This window comes from Curcuma longa, chromosome 13, assembly GCF_044706935.1.
Source record: "Curcuma longa cultivar G26 ecotype Majalengka, Jawa Barat chromosome 13, ITB_CL_G26_1.1, whole genome shotgun sequence".
Classification (NCBI taxonomy): Eukaryota; Viridiplantae; Streptophyta; class Magnoliopsida; order Zingiberales; family Zingiberaceae; genus Curcuma; species Curcuma longa.
Window position 1 is genome coordinate 1,949,643 of NC_133873.1, and position 22,728 is coordinate 1,972,370.

The following is a 22,728-nucleotide window of genomic DNA, read 5'->3' on the forward strand; positions in this document are numbered from 1 at the left end:
TGTTTGGGGCGAGAATGTTAAAACTGATAGGGGAAGGAGTCGGGCGTTTCGGATGAAGGTTAAGAAATCCTCGGGTAGTGTATTGAGGAGTGAGTTCTCCCCTTAGCGAGGTCGGTTTTCCTTACCTTCCTCGTGGCCTAAAGAGATCGGGGTCTCTTTATCATCGCCACGTGTTTTCCTCGGATTTTTGCTCCTCTTCCACGTCACCATGCGTTACTCTCGCGTTACTCTCGCCGGATCAGAAGGTAATGTATTTAAATGAGAAATAGAACAAGGCCATAAGAAAATTTTAAGTGGAAACTTAGATAAGTTTGTACTTGAAGACATGGCTTTATTATTCGGCCCAAATCGGTGTCATGCATAGTGTGATTAGGGTTGGACTATTCGAGGCAAGGCCCAAATCTTTGCCTAGCTCAACTGACACTTCAGTTTCCGTCATCAACTTGATGATGTTGATCGAAACAAATTTAAATATCTACATTATTGTATTCATAGAATGCTACATAACACTACATAATAAACTTGAAGAGGATGATAAAGAAGTATAGTTATTTACATTATGCTACAACTTATACATTTATCTCGTAACGAATATTACCTACACGGTTAGAGCACATTTTTTTCGACAATTTTTTTTTCACTTTTTTGAAAACTTGTCATGAGGATTTCTTCATTACATCATTAGAAATCTGAATTGAGAGATGGCGACTGAGCATGTATCATTGCCACGCCAATGGAGAAAGCCTGCAGGTCTGAAAGAGAAGGGTGGAAGTAGATGGCATATAGACCATCATTCATGTCTACTATCTTCATAGTTGATTCAGTTCTCATTGATCCCTGAAAATTGCAAAACAATTGCTTGCTAACCATTCAGTGAGAGCATGAAATATATGTAGCATACTATATGTCGACCGTCTAGCTCTAGCTACCAGAAAGAATAGAGATGTAAGAGCTACCTCCGTAAATAGATCGACGGACTTGTTATGATCCTGCAGCTCCTCTTTTAATGAAGATGTAGCGTTCTTGGTGATGCTGTTGCAAGAAAGTACTTGTATAGAGCATCCAACATCCCAACCACCACAGTCACATTGCCCCCCGGTTTGCCATCTCGTTATAATACCAGATGGACCTCCGGTTTCGATACTTGGGCTACCGTGGAGGTCAGCTGGAACTAGGACAGTTAAATTTTTAGAAGATTTATGTCTACTTATCGACCGACTTCCATTGCAAGTTTCCTGAGAAATGGATGAAGTTGAGGAAGCATCCACATCATTTGCATTTGATATGCCAAGAAATTTAAGACCCCAACCACCAACTGCTGCCTCCCGATCGCAACCTCGTTTATGATCTCTTAGAACAACAGCAGCCAACTCATGTTCAGGTGTGCAATCATTTTGAACTTGATCAGTCAGTTTAGTTTCATCATAGCTTCTGAAAAAGGAACTCAATTCATTGAGACTGCAGATGGAATCATTCTTGGATGCTCGGCTTGGTTTAAGTATGTTCGTCACCCTCTTACCCAACTCCTTGGCTTTCTTGATGAGGGAACCTGAAGTTCTGGTTCCGAGTAAAGTTTTTGCATTAGCATTGTATAGAACAAACTCAGTCTCCCTTGTTCTCGATCCATCTGAGCCAAAGGTTAAAAGGCTGGATACTTTCATTTTTCCAAGGATTTCCAATGCATCAGCAACGTATTTTTCTGATTTGAATTTGTTAACTGATATCGAATGAAACAAGTAGATGTAGTCCTTTCCTTTAGCCATAGAAGATTCAATTTTCCAGGGCCTGGAAAGGTATACCTCTGAGAAGTCATCACCTACTGTAAATACAAAATAAGGTGTGCCACTCTTCCACTGATATCGAATCTGTCCTTTCATCATAGAATCGTTTGCGGTTAGCATAGACTCGCATAGATCATATCTCCGGCTTGAATCAACATTGGAGGCAGGAGTTTCCTCAGAAATTTTCATCTCAGAATTAGATTTGTCGAGAAGAATTGCATTTTTCCTGAATTGTGTCAGCACTGATCTGCAAATAAGAGCTGGAGTAGCTGCAGCTAACTCTGAAGCTGTTCTAATCTGACTTTTAGCATTGTCAGAACTACTGTTTGCCGTTCCTCTTCCTCCAAGTGTTCTAACTACAGAACCAAATGAAGAATCTACCAGTAGAGTATTGATCACGATTGGCATAGACAATGAGGAACTCATGAAGGTCCTTGCTCCTATGATTGTCATAATCGAATTGAACGACCATTGAACTTCAGGCCTGAGGACTACATTCAGTGGCCTAGAAAATGATTCGTACACTTCGATGGGTTCGCTAAGATTATTCATCCGTTTTGCTCTTCCACGAGGTTCTAAGGCTTCGAATAAATACTTCATGAGTGTCAAATTGACAGGGCAGGTAAATGAGGTTGCTGTCTTTAAAGAGTTGCATGAAAGTTTAGTGAGCTGAAGAGAGAGATCTGTGGCCTCCATTATCACACAGCCAAGTATCTGCATCAGTTATATATGAACCAGTTATAAGAAAAGGGAGGAGAAGCTTGAAAAAAAAAAAAAACTCCTATTTTCTTGCAGGTGAAAGAATATCATGCTCATAATGAAGAATGCTAGAACATCAATGCAGCATGAGCACCAAAATCAAACCAAAATTCACACAAGAATTCGGATGAAATTGACTTGACATGGGATTCTGATCTCACAAAGAGCAATAAAGGAAATCCCACATAGAATGAAAACTCACAAAGAGGATTTTTATTAAATTGAAAGATGGTTTATATTTACATTACATCAATTTAAAAAGAACAATAAAATGACAATTAGGAAATAAGCCAATGTAATTGGACTCCTATCCAAACTGCTATACCATCTAAACTAAAAGCATACCAAAATTTCTTAACCCTCTAAAATAAGGAATAAATTTTCAACTTTACTTGTTTCCTTAAAAGCTTATTCTCCTAAGGAGATCTTATCAAAATTAATCATCACATATCAAAACTTAGGATATAACTAAATTCCTTATTGGCAACCTAATTAGACTGCTACCCAAACTATCGTACCTTCAAAATTAAAAACATACCAAAAATGATTGCCAACATTACCTTTTCCTTAAAAGCCAATTTCATAAAGAGATATTTTACCAAAATTAATCATTACAATCAAACCTTAGCATAAAAGTAGATTCTTTATTTAAATTAGTGTCCTCCATTGAGGACCACACTGCCTTAGAGAAGCTTTCAATATGACTATGCACAAGTTTCAGCATCATCAACTAGGTTGTCTTTTCGTTACTTGCATTCGAAACAATATCAGTACCGGAAGTCAGGACAAACTTTGGCATCTGAGGTTGTAATCGCATCACCCATTTTCATTATCTCAAGAACCAAAAGAAGTTGAAAATTCCAACCAAATGGATGTTCAAGACTGAATAGTGATGCTCCAAGTGATTTCTCCAAGAGTTAAGATAAGCACGTTAAAGAACACAATTACATTCCTTATTAAGTAGCCAATAGGTATTTGTACCTAGACAAGAATATATGCAAGTTGCAAAATATTGTTTGCCAAGAGAACAACTTCTCCATATAAAATTTTCGGGTATTCTTGAACTTATCAATATATCATTTACCATTCTTCTAGTGTATGGTTCTTGCATTCCACAATACTGTTAGATTGGAGTGAGTAGGGGCTATTGTTGGGTGAATGATGTATGACTCAAAGCAAAATTCATTGAATGATGCCCCATATTCTCCCTTCAATCACTACGAATTATTTTAATCATTTTGCTAAGATAATTTTCAACCTCATTATTTTAGTGCTTAAACACTTCAAGTGTCATTTAACAATATAAAGGTGATGAAATACTTCTTTCCACCTCTCATTTGAACAAACTTCATGTCACATATGTCACTATGAATCAGTTCCAGAGGTGCAGTGCCCCTTTCTACCAAATAAAAAGAAAACTTGGCTATTTTAGCCTCCATGGAAGTCTCGTACTTGTATTTTGCGTCAAACTTAATTTCGGCAATCAATATAATTTCACTAATTTTCACAAACTACAATTGATATATCCTAAATGGTCATGCCATAAATCATAAGACTCAATCAAGTAAAAGTTGGAATTTGATTACTCATGGGAAAGTCTTCTTTACAGGGATTACATTTGTTTGAAACAATTCTTTTCTCAAGATATCCTTTCACTACAAAGTCACCATTGTTTGCAAGTAGCAACTTGTCAACATGGAATACCAACTTCATGTCGCTCTTCACTAGCATGACCTGGATTTAACGTTCTTCTGTATATCAGGTCTATGCAATACATTGATCAACATTAATTTTCTCCTTTTCAGTACGACACTATCTTGTCCTATGATCTTGGACTTAGATAAATTGCACATGTAGAGTTATCATCCAGAGATCAGAGTACTGAAAGAAAGCATCACCTTATCAATGCAAACATGTTATGTTGCTCCCTTGTCAGCCCACTAGTCCCTTAGGATATTGATCATATTGGCATTGAATACACCACACTAAGCATAAGATGCTACACTCTAGCAACGATCAAGTATGTCTTGATGATATACATTTAACTATGGGGCTTCTGCTTTTGATTGTCTAATTTCTTTTTCTTGGTCTACAGTCCTATGGTTAGCTTTATATTGATGCAACACAAGCTATTGATCCTATTGATTCGACTATGAATATCGAAAATAATCTTCTAAAACCTGTTAATTTTACAAATAGACAACAAAACTCGTCGTTTGGGAAAAGGAATGGTGTGGCCGAATTATTATTGATCAAAAAATTATTGAATAACAACTTAATCAGGTGTTTAAATAGACTCAAAACCCTAATATTGTAATGATGAAAATATCCTTAAAATCCTAAATCGACAAAAATTAATAAAAATGATAAAATATCTTCCGGGCCTCTAAAAAAACTTAAAACGATATTTTTTAGGCCTAAAATTAATTTGTTATGGGTTCCACCAAATAATCAACTGTAGATCTCTGAACGAACTTCGATTTAACACATAGAATGTCCCGTGGTTTATCTCAAGTCAAAAGTTATGGCCTTTGAAAGATTACTCTATTATTCCGCATCATTCTCCTTGGGTAGAGAAAATTCATCCTCAAATGCTAGCCACATCATTATCAAAAGAATCACCATGGAAATGAATCAAATGCTTTACATTAAAAACATCGACAGTGCAAATATGACTAGGTAGCTTCAAACAATAGGCATTGGGGTTTATCTTCTCGACAATCTCAATAGGACCCTCTTCTTGGCTGACAATTTATTGTAATCCCTAGCAACAAAACAATCATTAGTTAAAACTTCCCATACAAAATCTCCAACATCAAACTCCATGTCGGCTTTTTGGTCTGTAGTGTGCTTGTACTTGGAATTAGAGATAGACAGATGTTCATAAACTATTTTATGGACATTCTGTAAGCAATTCACAAAGTCAACTGTTTTACCATGGACCCCCGTAGCCTTGCTTGGCAATGTCAACAAATTCTATAAACCATGAGGCTAAGCTAAATAAACCGGTATTGGTTGAAACCAATGCTACGATTCACTCATGGTTGTGAGCAAATTCGACCTGACATAGCTTTTGATCTCAACTCTTCACATAGTCTCCTACTAAGCAAAGCAATAAATTGTCAAGCGACCTATTCACAACCTCAGTCTGCCTGGTTATCTGAGGATGATACGCATGTTTGTATAATCAGCCTTCAGGATTTCGAAGTTTGACAATATACATGTTTCTGATCAAGTTTGACCAAGAGTTGATACAAACATGACCAGATGTTTGAAAATGAGCTAAATGTGAAATCTAGTCAGGTCAATGCTGACCGGATGACTAGGTCAAGGTTGATCGAATGAATAACAAGGGTAAAGTTTAGTCAGAACAAGATTGATTGGATGACTAACAAAAGTCCAAGCAGCTCAAGGGTGATCGGATGCTTAGCAGGGAAAAATCCAGGCAGGTCAAGAATGATCGGATATCTGACAAATAGCAAGTCCAAGCAGGTCAAGGTGACTAGATGCTTGGTAAGGAAAAAATTCAAGCAGGTCAAAAATGATCGGATATCTAGCAAGTGACAAAGTCCAGCAGGTCAAGGTGATCGAATCCTTGGCAACGAAAAAGCCCTAAGAGAGTGAAATCTAGGTAAAAATCTTGGAGAAGTGGACTCCAAGCAAGAGGTAAACCTAAGAGGTCAAATAGACTTACAGGATTAGGCTGGTTTATTTGGTTGTATTTTGTATGACTATTTTATAGGAACCTCTAGCTGGAAGCAAAACGGAGAGTAGACAAACGCAACCGCAGTGAACCGGATTTGACCCGAGTGAATCGGACCCAAACTGGTCCAATCAACCAGGTAAACTGAGTCGGGTTTGGGTCCTGGATGTCTCGGTTTGGGTGACTAATCTAGTTCAGTCAATCAGAAAGGTTCTAGCTGACCACAAAACTTAATAATGACGAGATCGCGTAGCTCAATCTAGATCGCGAAGGGCTCAATCGTGAGGATAAAGTTTGACCAGGTTCAATCGGCTGAACAAGGCTTATAGGTCGACCAATCAAGGCCTATAAAAGAATCTTGAGATTAGAGCTCAAGACGTCAATCTCTCTACTTCTACTCTTTCAACTCTGTGTGAAAACACTCAAGCTTTGCTCGTGCAACAGGAGAAGTACCAGGAGGAGTGTAAGACACTCAGGGCTTCTAAACTGACTATTGATAAGTTTGTTTGTATTTATAAGCTTTTTCTTTAATTCTTTATATTTATGCTCATGTTATTAAATCTGTAAGAGGTTTCTCCATCTCTGAAAAAGTTTTGAAAAGAAGATATGCTAGTGGGCAGGCATCTCCTGTACATTGATCTTGGAATACCAACTCTGGGGGGTTGGGAACCAAGTAAAACCTCGATGTTCTCTTTGTGTTGTTATTGTTTAATTTTGTTGCAAGTACTTGTATGATAGAAACGAACACACGATGAAATTGAAGAAAGTAACGATCGATATTCACCCCCTCTCCTCTATCGATCCCCACAATCTTACAAAGTACTAGTGAAACTCAACTATGTATTGATTATCTTCTATAAGTTGTGCCAAATATGGCTAAGGAAACGAATGTCTCGATCTGAAACAATGGATGTTGGCAGGCCATGAAACAGTAGATATCCTGAAAGAACAATTGTGCGATACTAACATCTGTAGTCTTCTTGCAAGGAATGAACTGAATCATCATAGAAAATCTATCAACAACGACAAAGATGGAATCACTACCTCGCTGGGTACATGGCAAATCCACTACAAAATTCATGCTAATATCAACCCAAGGCTTAGAAGGGACCAACAAAGGCATGTACAATCCTGTATTAATTTTAGCCCCCTTAGAGACTTGACAAATTTTGCACCACTATACATATTTCTCGACTTCTCATCGCAAAGTAAGCCAAAAATCGGAAGTCTAAACCATGTGCAACATTCTATCCCTACGAACGTATCCCTCACCATGCAATTCCTTGATTATCTACAAGCGAAGACTACAATCTAAAATGCATAACTGATTGCCTTTAAACAGAAACCCATCATTTAGTTAAAATTCTATTTTCTTCCTAGCCTGTACATCTTGCAATATCACAGAAAAATAAGGATTACTAGTAAGCAAATCACAAAAAAAATCAAACCCTGGCACCTCAACTCACATCGTCACCAGTAGGCTGCTCTTGCGACTAATAGCATCTACCACCCTATTTACAACCCCTGTTTTATGTCTAACCACATAAGTAAACTGCTCCAAATAAGCAATCCATCTCACATGGCAGGGTGACAACTTGTTTTGCTAGTGTAGGTGTCTCAACAAATCATGATCCATGTATAAAATAAATTCCTTGTGGAATAAATAGTGACGACAATGTCTCACTGCTTGCACAATGGCATAAAACTCAACATCATAAGTACTGATTAATTTTGCCCTAGATAATTTTTCATTGAAAAATGCCACAGGTTTGCTGTTCTGACTGAGTACTATGTCAATACCAACTTTAAAAGCATCTGTGTGTAACTCAAAAGGTCGGCTGTGAGAAATCTAGAAGCATTAAGATTGGCGCAGATGTGAATCATTCTTTAATGAATCGAAAAGCTGACTCTGCCCCATCAATCCACTCAAACCTATACCCTTCATATAACCTGTTATAGGAGTCATGATGCTGCTTAAAGAAGTAATGAAACACCTGTAAAACGAGGTCAAACCATGACAACTCCTTACTTCTATTAAGGTTATCGGTGTAGGCCAATCTTTCACTGCTTGTACCTTAGCTTCATTGACCTCCAAACCCGCTACTGAAATCACATATCCCAAAAACAAAATCCTAGGGGCCATAAACTCACACTTCTTCATTGCAACATAATATTTTTCCTTACACAACACACTAAAAACGTTCCTCACATGTTGAAAATATTTTTTCAGAGTCACACTATATATTAGAATATCATTAAAATATACCATAATAAATCTACTACTAAATGGTCGCAATAATTGACTAATCACACGTATAAAAGTACTAGGGGCATTAGGCAAACCAAAAGATATCACTAGCCACTCATACAACCTCTCCCTAGTCTTAAAAGTTATTTTTCATTCATCCTCGAACCTAATATGAATCTAGTAATACTCACTCTTCAAATCCAGTTTAGTAAACACAGTTGATCCACTGATCTGGTCAAGCAAATCATCTAAATAGTGAATGAGGAAGCGGTACAACCTAGTGATTTTATTAATGGTCATATTATCCGCATACATATTCCAAAAACCATCCTTCTTTGATATCAAAAGAGAAAGTACAACACAGCACACAGACTCATGCTCTCCCTTATATGACCCTTAACCAACAGTTTTTCAACCTGTCGTCGTGACTCTTCATGCTCATGTGTGCTCATCCTGTAATGTGATCTATTCGACAGTGTCGCTCCCGGCTCCAGATCAATATGATGTTGAATATCATGTAACGGAGGCAATTCATGTTGGGTTGCAAGAGTGCAAGCATAGTCCCACATTTAAAACACATGAAAAAGATTATGGGTTTAAAAGGATGAAAAGTATCTCCATTGGCATGAGGCCTTTTGGGAAGAGCCAAGAACAAAGTCATGAGGGCTTAGGCCTAAAGTGGACAATATTATGCCATTGTAGAGATGCGGACATCATTGGAGACCCAACAAGTGGTATCACAACGAGACCGCTCTTCACCGGACTAATGGCCGGAAGAGCCATGATCTAGATCTAACCATATGGGTTAAACCTTAAACAAAGGAAGTGGGTGCTCCTGTGTCTGAATCAAGAGGACCAAACACTAGGCAGAAAGTCTTAGTTGCGGCTAGGCAGGAAATCCTAGTAGGTCAGGTGGACAGAGGGGCAGAAAGTCCTGGTGGATCAAGGATTCGGACATCAAACGAGGCTTTCCGTTTGAGGGGGGCTTGTGGTCCTTTATTTAAAGGGGGATTGTTAGGTTGCAAGAGTGCAAACATAGTCCCACATCTGAAACACATGGAAAAGATCATGGATTTAAAAGGATGGAAAGTATCTCCATTAGCATGAGGCCTTTTGGGGAGAGCCCAAGAACAAAGTCATGAGGGCTTAGGTCCAAAGTGGACAATATCATGCCATTATGGAGATGCGGACATCCTTGGAGACCCAACAATTCGCTTGATAACTCTTAAGAGAAAATTATTGGGATCAGCAATATATGTAGCGAAAAATAGAATCCCTTCTAATGATCCATGCGAAAAATTCGTACAAAGTTCTAACTAAGAGTTATACCTTTATTGTGTGTCCTTAACGTATCCCGCTAGTCGTTGGTTCGTTGGATCTTTGCACGATCAGAATGGTTGTGCCTCTAATAGTATCCACACGAACACAATCTCAATCTCGGAGATAAACCACCTTAGTTGTGTTAGCAACTTTGAATGGTTCACAAGGCAAGAGGATCAAAAACACACCTTAAGTGTTTCGGCCAAGAAGGAGAGGAGGAAGAAGAGGAATGATGAGCACTTTCTATTTCTCTATTTCAAAATTGCAAGAAGCCTTTTTGTATTCATCCAATGAATACAAAGAATCTTTGCCCCTTGAGCTTCCCCTCCTCTTAATGGCCATAAATCACAATGAATACCAAAAACTCTTAGTATTCTTTTTGGCTCGTCATCTTCTATTCATCCAATGAAATATCTTTTGGCATTCCTCCTTAATAATGTTTCATTAAACCTTTTAATGAACAATATCCATTATTAAGTGGTTAAGTCTAATCTAAATGAGTCTAACTCGGATTAGACTCAATCCCATAATCCAATTGGATTTATTTGAGTTTAACTCAATTAATTCAATTTCGAATCACATTTTAGTCAAACTAACATCAACTTATCTCCGAAACATCATGTTCTTTGTATGTGACCCAATAGGTTCTCGTAACGTTGATAATGTATCTAAACCGCTTTAGACACATAAACATGAATAACATCTAGCAATGCATCATTGCTACTAAAGTGACGAGAAAGTCGAGATCCGAGCTAATCTTTCCGTGTCTAGTATAATGTATAACTTTGTCTTTCTATCCTCGATATCAAGATTGATCAATGAGGCATAGGTCATGTCATCCTCTTATCAATCTTTGTGTTTCTTGATCCCCTAGTATACTCACTCAAGCAAATGAGCTCAATATCTCATATTGACTCATTTGAGCATGGTCATACGTTCTAGTAATCCTTACTCGATCAAGGGGCCCACAGAAATCACTCCCATCATATGGGAGGGATAGATCCCGTCTACATCACTCACGTCCCTCTACATAATTGATTGCATACCCAGTGATCGACTTTATAGTTTACCCTGTTATAGGTGACGTTTGACGATACCAAAGTATACAACTTCTTATGTAAGGAACCGTAGTGACTTCAAGTCTAAGAACTATTCATACTAATAGTCATTATGAGAAAGTTTATGACACTCATATAACGATATATGAAACTTTCTCATAGCGGATCAATTGAGTAGTGTTCTCTACATCATCTCACTATAAATTCAACCAATGGATATGATATAGATTAAAATCTACTATCCAATGACATTATTATACTTATTCATTTGGCACAAACATGAAGTAAATATAATAACCAAAACTTTACCTTTATTAATAAAATATGATACAAAAAATTTTCTAGTCAATCATCTCATGATTGGTTGTAGGGCTAATGCCAACAAAAATATCACTAAAGTCTGCAAACAGTAAAGCCATTAAATTTGGAATAGTGTGGGATTTAGTCGTCGCCTTTACCATCAACATATACCTCCTTTCTGCCTCCTATAGCACCTCATCAAACTGAGCCAGAGATAATAAGGTCGAAACTTCACTGTAGGTTTAGGTTATTCCACCGCCTATCTACGAGGTAGTAGCACAATTTTAGCTCCCTCAAATATAAAATTGTAAGTATTGGCTCGCCCATCATGATACACACTTCTATCATACTACCAAGGTCTACCTAATAATAACTAACAAGTATCCATAACTACCACATCACACCGAATAGTGCCTTTATATTTCAAACCAATAGAAAATGAAACAAAACCCTCTTAGACACTGATACCTCACCACCCTTCTTAAGCAATGACAATTTGCAAACTATAGAATTTCAGTCTGAATATTTAACTTATGCACGACTTCAACTGACACAATATGTTCACAACTTCCAACATCGATCACAATACAATATACCTTGCCCAGAACAGTACATGTCGATTGAAAAATATTACTCTGCAGTCAATCATTGTTCACTACTAATTTTGACGTCAAACAGAAACGTCGAACCACCAACGTCGTCCCGACATCTCCTTCCAATTGAGTTCTACATTGATTCCCAATTAAATTCAACCTTGATCCTTTTCATCTATAACCTAAATTTGAGATTTCAGGATCTCAAATTCTTAGTCAAATTAAATTGCAAAAATATAATTCTTTTGGCACCTTTTGTTGGTCTCAAGAAAATTAACCAAGTCATATCACACAATGAATATCACGCTTTCCTTCGTCCTCAAATAATTTTGGATATTAATTTCTCTTTCACCAGAGAAAAGTATTTTATGACGATCTACTTGTGAAATACTTTGCCCATGTCCTTATAAAACTAATTGGTTTTGCAAATTAATTTTGAAAGAAAAATATATATATCATTGTAACCCAAGTCCAAAAGGTTATTATTGTCAAAAAATAGGTTATTTTTGTAGCATTTCTTTGACATAGTAAACTTACTTTTCGATACGAAATATTCAGATACCATCCACTTAATTTATACAAGTTATTTCTTTGTTACATGCAGCTCCCTTTCATCAAAGCAATTTTGAGCATGCGTATGTATAGGAAAGGAACTACTCTATTGTCAATCAGAAAAATAATTAATTAAAGAGGAGGAGAAAAAAGAATAAACAAATCAACAGTCAGAACAGAAAAAATAAAAATAAAAATCTTACCTTCTCATCCTTAAAGTGTGTTCAAGTTCTAACAAGAGTGATGGAAGCGCTGGATGTCTAAATTATGCACGAAGCACAGAACAGAAAACAACATCAATTTCCTTTCTCCTTCCGTACTTCAAATTGCGAGATGATTAACACAGTAAAGCAGGGGGAAATTAACAAAAAGGCGCACCTTCTTGACAGGAGAGTCAACGCGCAGACCTGAGCAACGAAATTTCTCTCATTCTTCATCAAATACTGCCTTCATTCCTTTTTCTGCCGCTGTGTTAGGAGAAACAGGAGAAAGAAATGAAGAAGAAAATGAAGAGAGGAAGCAGCTGCCAAAAGGGAAGAGGGAGAAGCCGACGAAAGAGAGCCGTGTCGCAGTGCGCGTGGCGATTTGTAATGCATTCTTCCGCCGCTGGCCGACTGCTGCTCTGCTCTCTCTCCTCTCCTCTCCTCTTTGTCTCTCTCAGCATGTGAGCCTGACACCTGGAGCAGAATAAAGGAAAATGTTCTCGTGCAATTTCCTGCCCATTTCTTGCTTTCTTTTCCTCGGTTAGCCTTTTTCGCTTTCTTTTTTGGTGCAACATCAACGCATTATTCCTCTCAAAGATTTCATCATATCTTCTTCTGTTAAGTCAGTATCCAAATTGATTACCTACTTTGCATAAAACTTGTAAATTTATTACAATAACAAAACTTCCATGACAAATTTAAACTCTTATCCATCCACTGCTAGATTTTATATGATGTTAAAATGTGAAGTGTGATTCTCTGGTGTCCTTTGGAATCTACTTTAGGCTTCAAAGTGGCATTTAGCTAGCTGAGACATGTGATGGCGATGAACATGGCCGGCAACTTGATTAATTTGGGAGCAGTTGCTTTGCCTTCACAACTCATCACCGCACCTGGGCGACCGGACAAGAGAACTGCCATTAAAGAAGAATTAAAGACGAAAGATGTCTTTGCTGCATTTTGTTTCAGTGCAGATATAAAGGACAATCCAAAGATGCATTTTTTAGGGCATCTACAACGCTGTGTTAAAACAGCGTTAATGGAGGAGAGAGTGTGGACGAGAGGGTGGACGTGGAGGAGAGAGTGTTGACGTGGAGGAGAGATAGAAGAGTAAAGGTTTGAACGCGTTCAAAAGTTTGAACGCGTTAATAGGTCAGAGGTGGGTCCCATAGATTTTTTAATTATTTTTTTATGTGTTATAACGGGGCAGCATTGCAGATGCTCTTAGAAGGGAATGGAATGGAAGTTTATTATATTGCAATAAGTTATTTTTTTCACAAAATGCCGAAGTCTTCCTAATTTTTTTTAAATATAAACAAATAATTCAACATCTAAAAATTAAAATATAATATAACATGTGAAAAATAAAATAGTTATTTTTTTAAAATATCATAACTCTTATTATTATTTAGAATTTGAAATATTTTTTTAAAATAATATAATATACTCGGTTGTTTGATTAATAATAATGTATCATAAAAACATATTATAAATACTAAATGCACTTTTTCACATTGCATATCGTGGAATATTAAATATGAGAAAGTGATATCAAATCAAATTTTAACTACCATTTTATAATAATATATGATTAGACGCTTATAATGATCCCAAAAGGAGTTGGGAGTAACAACTTGTTTGTTTATGCTAATTCTATTATTATAGCAACTAAATCAACTTGTTTATTATAGCAACTAAATTATTATAGCATCTTGGGAGTAACATTTTTACAATTGCAGCAACTAAATTAACAGTAGCTATTATTATAGCAATGAGTTAATGATTGCTACACTAATTTTATGATAATTTTGATCTGATTTTGATTAAAATTAAGTATTTTTGATCAAATTCATAAAGAGTTTTCTATATAAAAATGTTATATATAAATTTTTTTATCAAAATTTTCCACATTATAATAACTACTCTGTGGCTAAAGATATTTTCAGTAGTAGAAATATAATATGACTCCCTTTTAACTTTTTGAAAATAAGAAATATCCTTTTGATAATTTAAACAATTAGGTGTGCTCTTTTAATTTTTGTCTTTTTTAGTACTTAAAAAAGTTTTAACAACAACTCAATTACATACTAAAATATATTGTGTAATTCTTTAAAATTATATTAGAAAATATTAAATAACCATCCTAAAGGTTTTTTTTAACACTCAACAACATTTTTAAATATAGTTTATAATTTTTTTAAAAAAATTTAAAGGTGGATAATGAATATTTTAAGAAAAAAAGTCTTAGCAAGATATTAATTGATATAATAAGCTATCTCAATGATGATGAAGATGATAAAATTGCTAATAATGCAGTTTGATTTTAATTTATTTTTATATATTATTTGATAATGTATAAATATTGCATTTATAAATTTTTTTATCTGAAATGTAAATATATATTTTATCTGATGTCTTTTGTTAATAGCTTTTCCTTCACTCCAAGCCATGTAATAAATGAGTATTTTTGAGGCAAAAAAGAGTTCCAAATGTCCTTCATAATTGCCTTTCTGTATGAGGAAGTAATATGCCTGTGTAGTATCCAAAACCACACCAATATTTTATTTTGATTACAAATCTTACCTTATTAAGTGACACATATTTATCAATATTTTAATTATGTATAATCTTTTATCTTTAAACATGCATAATTAATTAAAATCTTACGTTAATATGCATATTATATCTTTTATTAAGTGCATGATTATCTTGTTATGATTTACCGTCATCTTTAGATTGACTCAATGATGGTAGTGAGTCATGTATAAATAGTAGTCTTTAGAGTTCCTAAACATACAAATCTTCAAGAATAATAACACCATATATAAAAGAGGCATTCTTCAAATGGTGTTTAGAAAGCTCTAAAGCATTAAGCAACATCAAATGGTGTTTAAGGCATTCTTCAAATATTAATGGCTGAATGTAACACATTCAATTATCATGTTTATTTAGTATAAAGTATGATGCAATTTCTAACCATTGGTATCAAAATCACTTTTACCTTCGCCTTGATATATTTTCAATCAAACAAATTTTTTGATAAATATGTTCATGCAATTTCATGATCATGCGACTTGTTATTTTCAAAATTATATTATGGACCCTGAGTTTGTATAATCCATTATGGGTAGGGATGACAACGGGTTCGGGGGTTCGCGGGGAAACCTTCTCCATCCCCGTCCCCGAAACCCAAACCCATATACCATCCCCGTCCCCATCCCCGTCGGGTATCATAATTTAAATACCATCCCCATCCCCGTCGGGTTTCGGGTATCCAGCGGGTTTCGGGGATCCCCGCGGGTTTCGGAGTTGGTTTTCCTCACGGATATTTTCATGGGTATCCCCATACCCATACCCATCCCCATCCCCGTCTTATTTTTTTTAAATATTAATTTAAATAAATAAATATATATATATATATATTATAAAATCCTTACAAAATAACATTATAAAACCAAATATTAAACTCTAAAACAAAACATTATCTCTAAAACAACATCCAACTAATACATAATCGATACAATAAGTTTGAAGTTCTTCCATTTTTCAATTTTTCAAAATTTTGACACCACTTATCCTACAAAAGAAAAAAAATAAAAAGAGTTAACTATAAGATGGGTCGGGTTCGGGGATGGGGACGGGGAATATTTGGAATACCATCCCCGACCCATCTCCGTTTTTCGAGATTCGGGGATTCTCCATCCCCATCCCCGCTTTCTCGGATTCGGGGATTCCCCGGTCAAAATGGGTTCGGGGAACGGATTCCCCGTCGGGTCCGGGTCTAATTGTCATCCCTAATTATGGGCCCGGAGGATTTTTTAATTTTAAGGGCTGCTTGGAAAAGTTTTAAAATAAATTTGGTACTTGATTTTTTTAATTTGGTATTTGAAAAATTCTTGAAATTTCTAAATTTGATATTTGGAATTTTTTTTTAAAATTTCTAAATTTAGTATTTGGAAATATTATCCTTCCAAAATTATGGATATTTATTTTCTTAGAATAAATTTACATATGATATTTCAATTGTTATGAATTTTTTTATATACATATGATTTAATGTTGTGCTTGCAAATTATACATGCAAATTAAGTTGAAAAAATTTAACTTATGAAGATTCATTATTTGAATAATTAAATTTAATAGGAATTATGACATGACATAATGTGAGGGAGTTATTCATAAACTAATCTTGTTGATGCTCCCGCCTTGGGCTAACGCCTGAGGTACTAGTTTGCTTGGTAATGTTGTTCTATCTAAGGAGGTTGATTCTTTAAAATGTCAAACCTTACCAATCTTTTTTTGAGAGCACTCTTGGAAAATGTTGACTGTGTCACTAAATAATTACTATAAAGATTAAGAAAAGCTAAAATTTTATCCAATGAACCATATAATTTTAAATAATTAAGGTTTGGTCACAACACCCTTAATTGCCTTTGACAAGAGGCTAAATTATATATTAAGTGGATTAGGATCGCATAATGGATATAAATTATAATTAATTATATAAACATAATAAATTACCTTATGAAAATCTTTGTTATATTTATATAATTAATTAGAATAAAATGTCAAATTATATTTTCTTAATTTACCCAGGAGTTAAAGAATTTTTTTTGATAGTTTTATTATAAAATTATAGTAAAATCTAATTAAATTAAAATTTTAGCCCACATGCAAGTCTTATGTCACTAGATTTTTCTGGTAAAACATAATATTTTTCTCAAAAAGTTTTTTGATAAGTATGTATTTAATTTATACAATAAAATCTTTAAATTTCTCTAATATGCACTATGATATCCTCTGAACTCAAGGGTGATAACTATAAAGTCGGGAAGGAAAGAATTCTCCTTCATTTGGGATGGTTAAACATTGACTATGCTATAAAGAAAGGCGAACCACCTACTATCGATGAAATCAACATTCTTGATAAGATTGATCTTTATGAAAAATGAGAGCAATCTAATTGGCTCTGCGTAACTGTTCATAAAGACCAAAATCCCTGCTAGTATTCATGGTTCCATTGAGGAGCATAAAAAAGTCAAGGACCTACTTAAGGCAATTAATGAATAATTTACAACTTTAGACAATTGCCTTACTAGCACCCTAATAATGGAATTATCATCATGGCTCATCAGCGTGAAAGGTGTGTGAGAGCACATCATGAAGATAAAGGATATAGCGGCTCGATTAAAAACACTCAAGGTGGAAATATTTGAAACTTTCTTTGTGCACTACATCTTATGCACTCTTCCTCATCAATATGGTCCTTTTAAAATTTCCTACAATATATATAAGGATAAGTAGTCAATCAATGAATTAATGACCATGAATATACAAGAGGAAGGAAGGTTGTTAATGGAAATAAGTGATAATGTTCATATGATTGCACAAGGGAAGCTACAAAACCAAGCCAAAGTCAAGGGAAAGGGAAGATTCCACCTCGACTTGACATCAAGAAGGAATCCAAGTGTATCTTCTTTAAAAAAGGAGCACATGAAGAAGGATTACAACCAATTTAAGGATTAATTTGAAAATAAAGGTATTCCTATCTCATTTGTCTATTATGAATCTAATATAGTCAGTATGATTTATAACACTTGGTGGATTGATTCTGATTCTACAATCTATGTCACCAATACCTTGCAGGGTATGCAGAGCCTAAGGAAGTCATTAGGAAGTGAACGGAGCATCTATTCTAGAAACAAGATGTGCTCACATGTGGAGATAATTGAACATGCATTTTAATTTTAGATAGTGGTTTTGTTTTAAAGTTAAAAAAATATTTTATATTCATAATGTTGCAAGAAATTTAGTTTCTATTTCAAGTCTTGTACCATTTTTTAATAATCTTTTGCATTTCTTAGTAATTCTATGAATTTATTTTATAAATCTAATCTTGTTGGAAATGGTACAATGATTGATGGCCTTTATTCTATATTTTTGCAAAATAATAGCAATACCACTATGCATGTTCAATTGAGTATTAAAAATGTGTTATAAATAAGGATTCCTCTACTTTGTGGCACATGAGATTAGGACATATCTCCATAGAGAGGATTAAAAGATTAGTAAATGATGAAGTACTTTGTACTTTAGATTTTGCTAATTTTGAGACTTGTGTGGACTGCATAAAGGGAAAACCGACCAACAAATTCAAAAGAGGCACCAAGAGGAGTATTGAAATATTAGAGATCATACATCTAGATATATGTTGTCCAAACATGGATATGCATGATTTGAAATACTTCATCACTTTCATTGATGATTACTCACAATATATATGATTCATAATAAGAGTGAAGCATTACGTGTCTTTAAGATATTTAAGGTTGAGGTAGCAAAATAGTGTGAAAAATAAATTAAGATCGTGAGAACAGATAGAGGTGGAGAATACTATAGTAGATATACTAAGAGTGGACAAATACTTGATCTATTTATAAAGTTTCTTCAAGAAAATGGGATTGTTGCCCAATACATCATGCCTGGTTCACTGGACCAAAATGGTGTAGCTAAGAGAAGAAATCAAACTTTAATGGACATGGTTAGAAGTATGCATAACAACAGAGTTTCTTCCTCGTACAAGATTTGTAGTGAAGTTTAGGAGGAAGAGAAAGAGTTTCTACAATGTCAAAGAGCTGTCAGGAAGATGAGAGAATCAGGTCTTTTTTTCTCTGCGACGTTGACCGCTCTTTTTATAAAATTCCGTGTACCAGTCGACTTCTCCTAGGGCCAGTCGATTGATGGGCTTCAATGGCTATTTAATACACATTTAATTTGTCAGCTGTTGCTCAAAGGTAGTTTATCAATCGATTGTTCACTCGACCAGTCGACTGCTCACTCAACCAGTCGACTGCTCACTCGACTGATCTTTCTGTTTGACGTCAGTCGACTAGAATTCAGACTTCAGTCGACTGATACTTCTGAAGTTGGTTGTGTGTTCTTCGGATCAACCCCAGTCGACTGCTGGCAGGGCCAGTCGACTGACTAAGCTGAAAACTCCCTATTTCAGCTTCTTCGTCATCCCTTAGCCTTGACACAAGTCTTCAAATACCTCCCACAAGCCTCGTGCACTTCCTTGCACTAGCTTGAGACGTTTCCCTCAACTTTATCGTGCTAAGTCTTCTCTTGCCAAGAGGCCGCGCCTCCGGGACTTCGTCCTTTGCCAAGAGGCCGCACCTCTGGGACTTCACCAAATGCCAAGACTTCATTCCTGGACTTTCCTGTGAACTCAAGTCACACATGTTAGACCACAAACATTGCCTAACTAACTGATTCAGCCAAATATTAAAATCTAAATCACTTGGGACAAAATTATCCCAATAATCTCCTCCTTTTTTATGTTTGACAAAAATCATTTAAGTTAGGTCATTAATACATCATGTATAACATCACAACAATAATCATGCTCTAATTAGAGTTAATCCAGCATTAATAATCAATATAAATGCTAAGCATGAATGAATAGCCATGAATAATCATGAAGGCTTAACTTTACCATTTCATTCTCTCCCTTTTTGACATACAGCAAAAAGCAATAATAATTATCAGAGTAAATATGAATAAGTAAACTGATGAGGGATTTTTATGCACTTTATCGATTCAATTTTGGGTTCTCTCATGAAAATAAATTGCTTAATGATTTAATTTGATTATATTTGTGATATATTGCATAATTTGAGGCTTGATTATAATTTTCATGATTTAATGATGAATTTTGCATTAATTGAATTTAATTGGTTGTAGGGCTCAAATTGAACCCAGATCGAGCTCAACCATGATCGAATCGAGCCAAGATTGACCCAATTGATCGATCCAACTTCATGAATCAAGACTCAAGTGCGATTGGATGGAACCCATGCGAACCGGAGCCAATTTGGAGCTAAATTGAGTGAATTTGATCAAAACAGGCTAACCCGGGTCAAACTCAAGCCAACCAAACCGTTTGCTACAGTAACCTAGCTTTAAAGAGAAAGCTACAGTGCTGAAAATCGCGGTTACTGTAGCACGGGTACTGTAGCAGCGCCGTCTTCGTTGATTTTCTTCGTTTTTCTCAGTTTTTTTTCATCGGGAGCTCGGATTTCTTCATCCAAAATCAATCCCCGGATTCCAGAGAGCAACCACGACCCTAGTTTGGCAGAAATTGATGGTGATTTCGTCCGGTGAGGGTCTCGCCGGAGAGGACGGTTCCGTCATTGTTTTCAGCCTGAATCTTCGGATTAACTCAACTAGAGCAATCAAGATTCTAAGGAGGGGTTCTCCAAGGGTTCTTGAAGGCTTCCAAGCAGCATATTGCAAGAAATTCGAAGGATTAAGCTGGATTCTCATTTATCCGGATTCGGCTCTGTTTGGAGAGAGTTTGAGGGTTTCAGACAATCTTCTGATTGGAGCGCATTCGGATCAGTTCAAGCTTGGTTCGTGAGAAGCTAATCTGGGATTTCCAATCGTAGATTGGTTCTTGTGTGACGGCAAGAAGGAATTGGTTGAGGGAAGAATCCGAGCTGCCGTTTATCCCTGTTTTTGCACTGTTTTGTAGTTTCTGCACTTTGTTTCTGAATCTGATAAACAAATCTGTTTAAGACTCTTTCAATCTAGTTTAGCTATGAACATTAGTTGAGTTATTTGTTTTGATAGTTTTATTGATTCATTAGTTGAGTTATCGCATAGCCATTTAAATTCTTGTTCCGTGCCATTTTGTTTTCAACGTATCGATTTGCTAGGGTAGGTTAGTTTGAGTAGGGATTTCATTGCTAGCTAAGTGGAAGTGGATAATTAAATTGCATCATAGCTTTGATTTTTGCAAGCTAGATTAGTTTCATTAAATTCAATTTCTAGTTTTAGTTTAGCTTTTGAATTCTATTGCATTGCTAGATTAGAAATTAATTTGATTTCAATTGCATTTTGTTTCCATTAGCTCATTGCATCTCAATTTACAATTAATTGCAAAATACCCAAACCCCCATTTTTATTCGGAAAACCCAAAAAGAACGACACCCAAGCTCGAATTAAGCGATTGTCTACTAGTCCTTGGAAAAATACGACTCGAGGCCCCTATACTTCATTTATTTGCATTTATCGTGGGTTTTCGATAAAATCTATAAATTCTAATTTGAAGCCCTATCGTGACACCTAGTTAAGGGCTTTTCATAAACACATTTTCAAGAAGGAGCAATTATCATGATAAGTGTTGGTACTTTCTCCCCCTTAACCCTTCTCCTTTGTTCAAGCACCAAAAATAAAGATTATAAGTTTGAGCATATTGTTGAACAAGGAACAAAGTAGATATCTACTAATAAGTGGCAAGATGGAATCAAAAATCTATTGAAAATTCAGTATGATTCTGAAAACAGGGGCATCAGTAGACTGCTATCTGTTGGTGCAAGATGCACTAAGATCTTGCCTAGAGTTTTGATGTTTGACAATACACCTAAATCGGTCAGTTTGACCAAGGGTTGATCCAAACAGGACTTGATGTTTGGATGTGTGGAAGTGAGCGAGAAGACCTAGTCGGTTAGACTAGGCAGTGGAAGTCCTGATCTGGATGATCAGGTAAGGGAAGTCCTGGTGAGTGAAGCTGGGCAAGGGAAAGTCCTAGTTGTAGGCTAGGCAAAGGGAAGTCCTGATTTGAAGGATCAGGCAGAAGTCTTGGCAGAGTCAAGTGCACCAGGTGAAGTCTTGGCTGGTCTAGGTGACCGAGTCGCAGCAGAAGTCTGGGCTGGTCTAGGTGACCGAGTCGCAGCAGAAGTCTGGGCTGGTCTAGGTGATCGAGTTGCAGCATAAGTCTGGGTTGGTTAGAGAGAATTGAACTGCAGCAAAAATCCTGGGGGGCTAGGACAAAGCCGAGCACAAGTCCAACAAGTCTGGAGGACTTGGTTGGCATAAATTCTCCTGAGTGGAGTGGGTAGGGGCGCATTCCTGGAGTGGAATAGGAGGCGTCAGACTAATCCAGGATTTTGGTAGAAAAATCCAAGTTAGACCCACAAGGTAAAGCTAGGTTGGTTTGGTTATTTTCATGCTTATTTTGTAGGAACCATAATGCAGGACCAACTTAAATGGGTCATAACTTTTGACTCAGGACTCAAAACGAGGCACGGTCGGATGCGTTTCGAAGCCCTTTCAGAGCTCTACAAAAAAGGTTTCTGGAGTCGACTCAGATTCTGGCTGGAGTCAACTCAGAAGGGCACTTGAGTTGACTCAGAAGGGCACTTGAGTTG

The 22,728-nt window shown here is 36.1% G+C and overlaps 1 protein-coding gene across 2 annotated transcripts; it reads right to left on the minus strand.

Annotated features, from left to right (window-relative positions):
• Nucleotides 1–587: 587 nt before the first annotated feature.
• On the minus strand, nucleotides 588–12,808 carry LOC141844516 (uncharacterized). Of its 2 annotated transcripts, XM_074732550.1 has the most exons (4): nucleotides 12,693–12,808; nucleotides 12,518–12,574; nucleotides 957–2,495; nucleotides 588–837 (listed from the first exon to the last, which is right to left on the minus strand). In XM_074732550.1, exons 3-4 carry the CDS (start codon nucleotides 2,475–2,477, stop codon nucleotides 682–684), a joined length of 1,677 nt encoding a protein of 558 aa, XP_074588651.1. In that variant the 5' UTR covers nucleotides 2,478–2,495; nucleotides 12,518–12,574; nucleotides 12,693–12,808; the 3' UTR covers nucleotides 588–681. The 2 variants fall into 2 exon arrangements, with proteins under 2 accessions (XP_074588651.1, XP_074588652.1); XM_074732551.1 differs by lacking the exon at nucleotides 12,518–12,574.
• Between the last annotated feature and the right edge of the window lie 9,920 nt (nucleotides 12,809–22,728).

Bases quoted from the DNA above. Each gene is read 5' to 3' on its own strand.
- LOC141844516 (XM_074732551.1), bottom strand. From the start codon at position 2,477: ATGGAGGCCACAGATCTCTCTCTTCAGCTCACTAAACTTTCATGCAAC. The intron at 838-956 runs GTAGCTCTTACA...TGCAATTTTCAG, and splicing joins CCGTCGATCTATTTACGGAG to GGATCAATGAGAACTGAATC.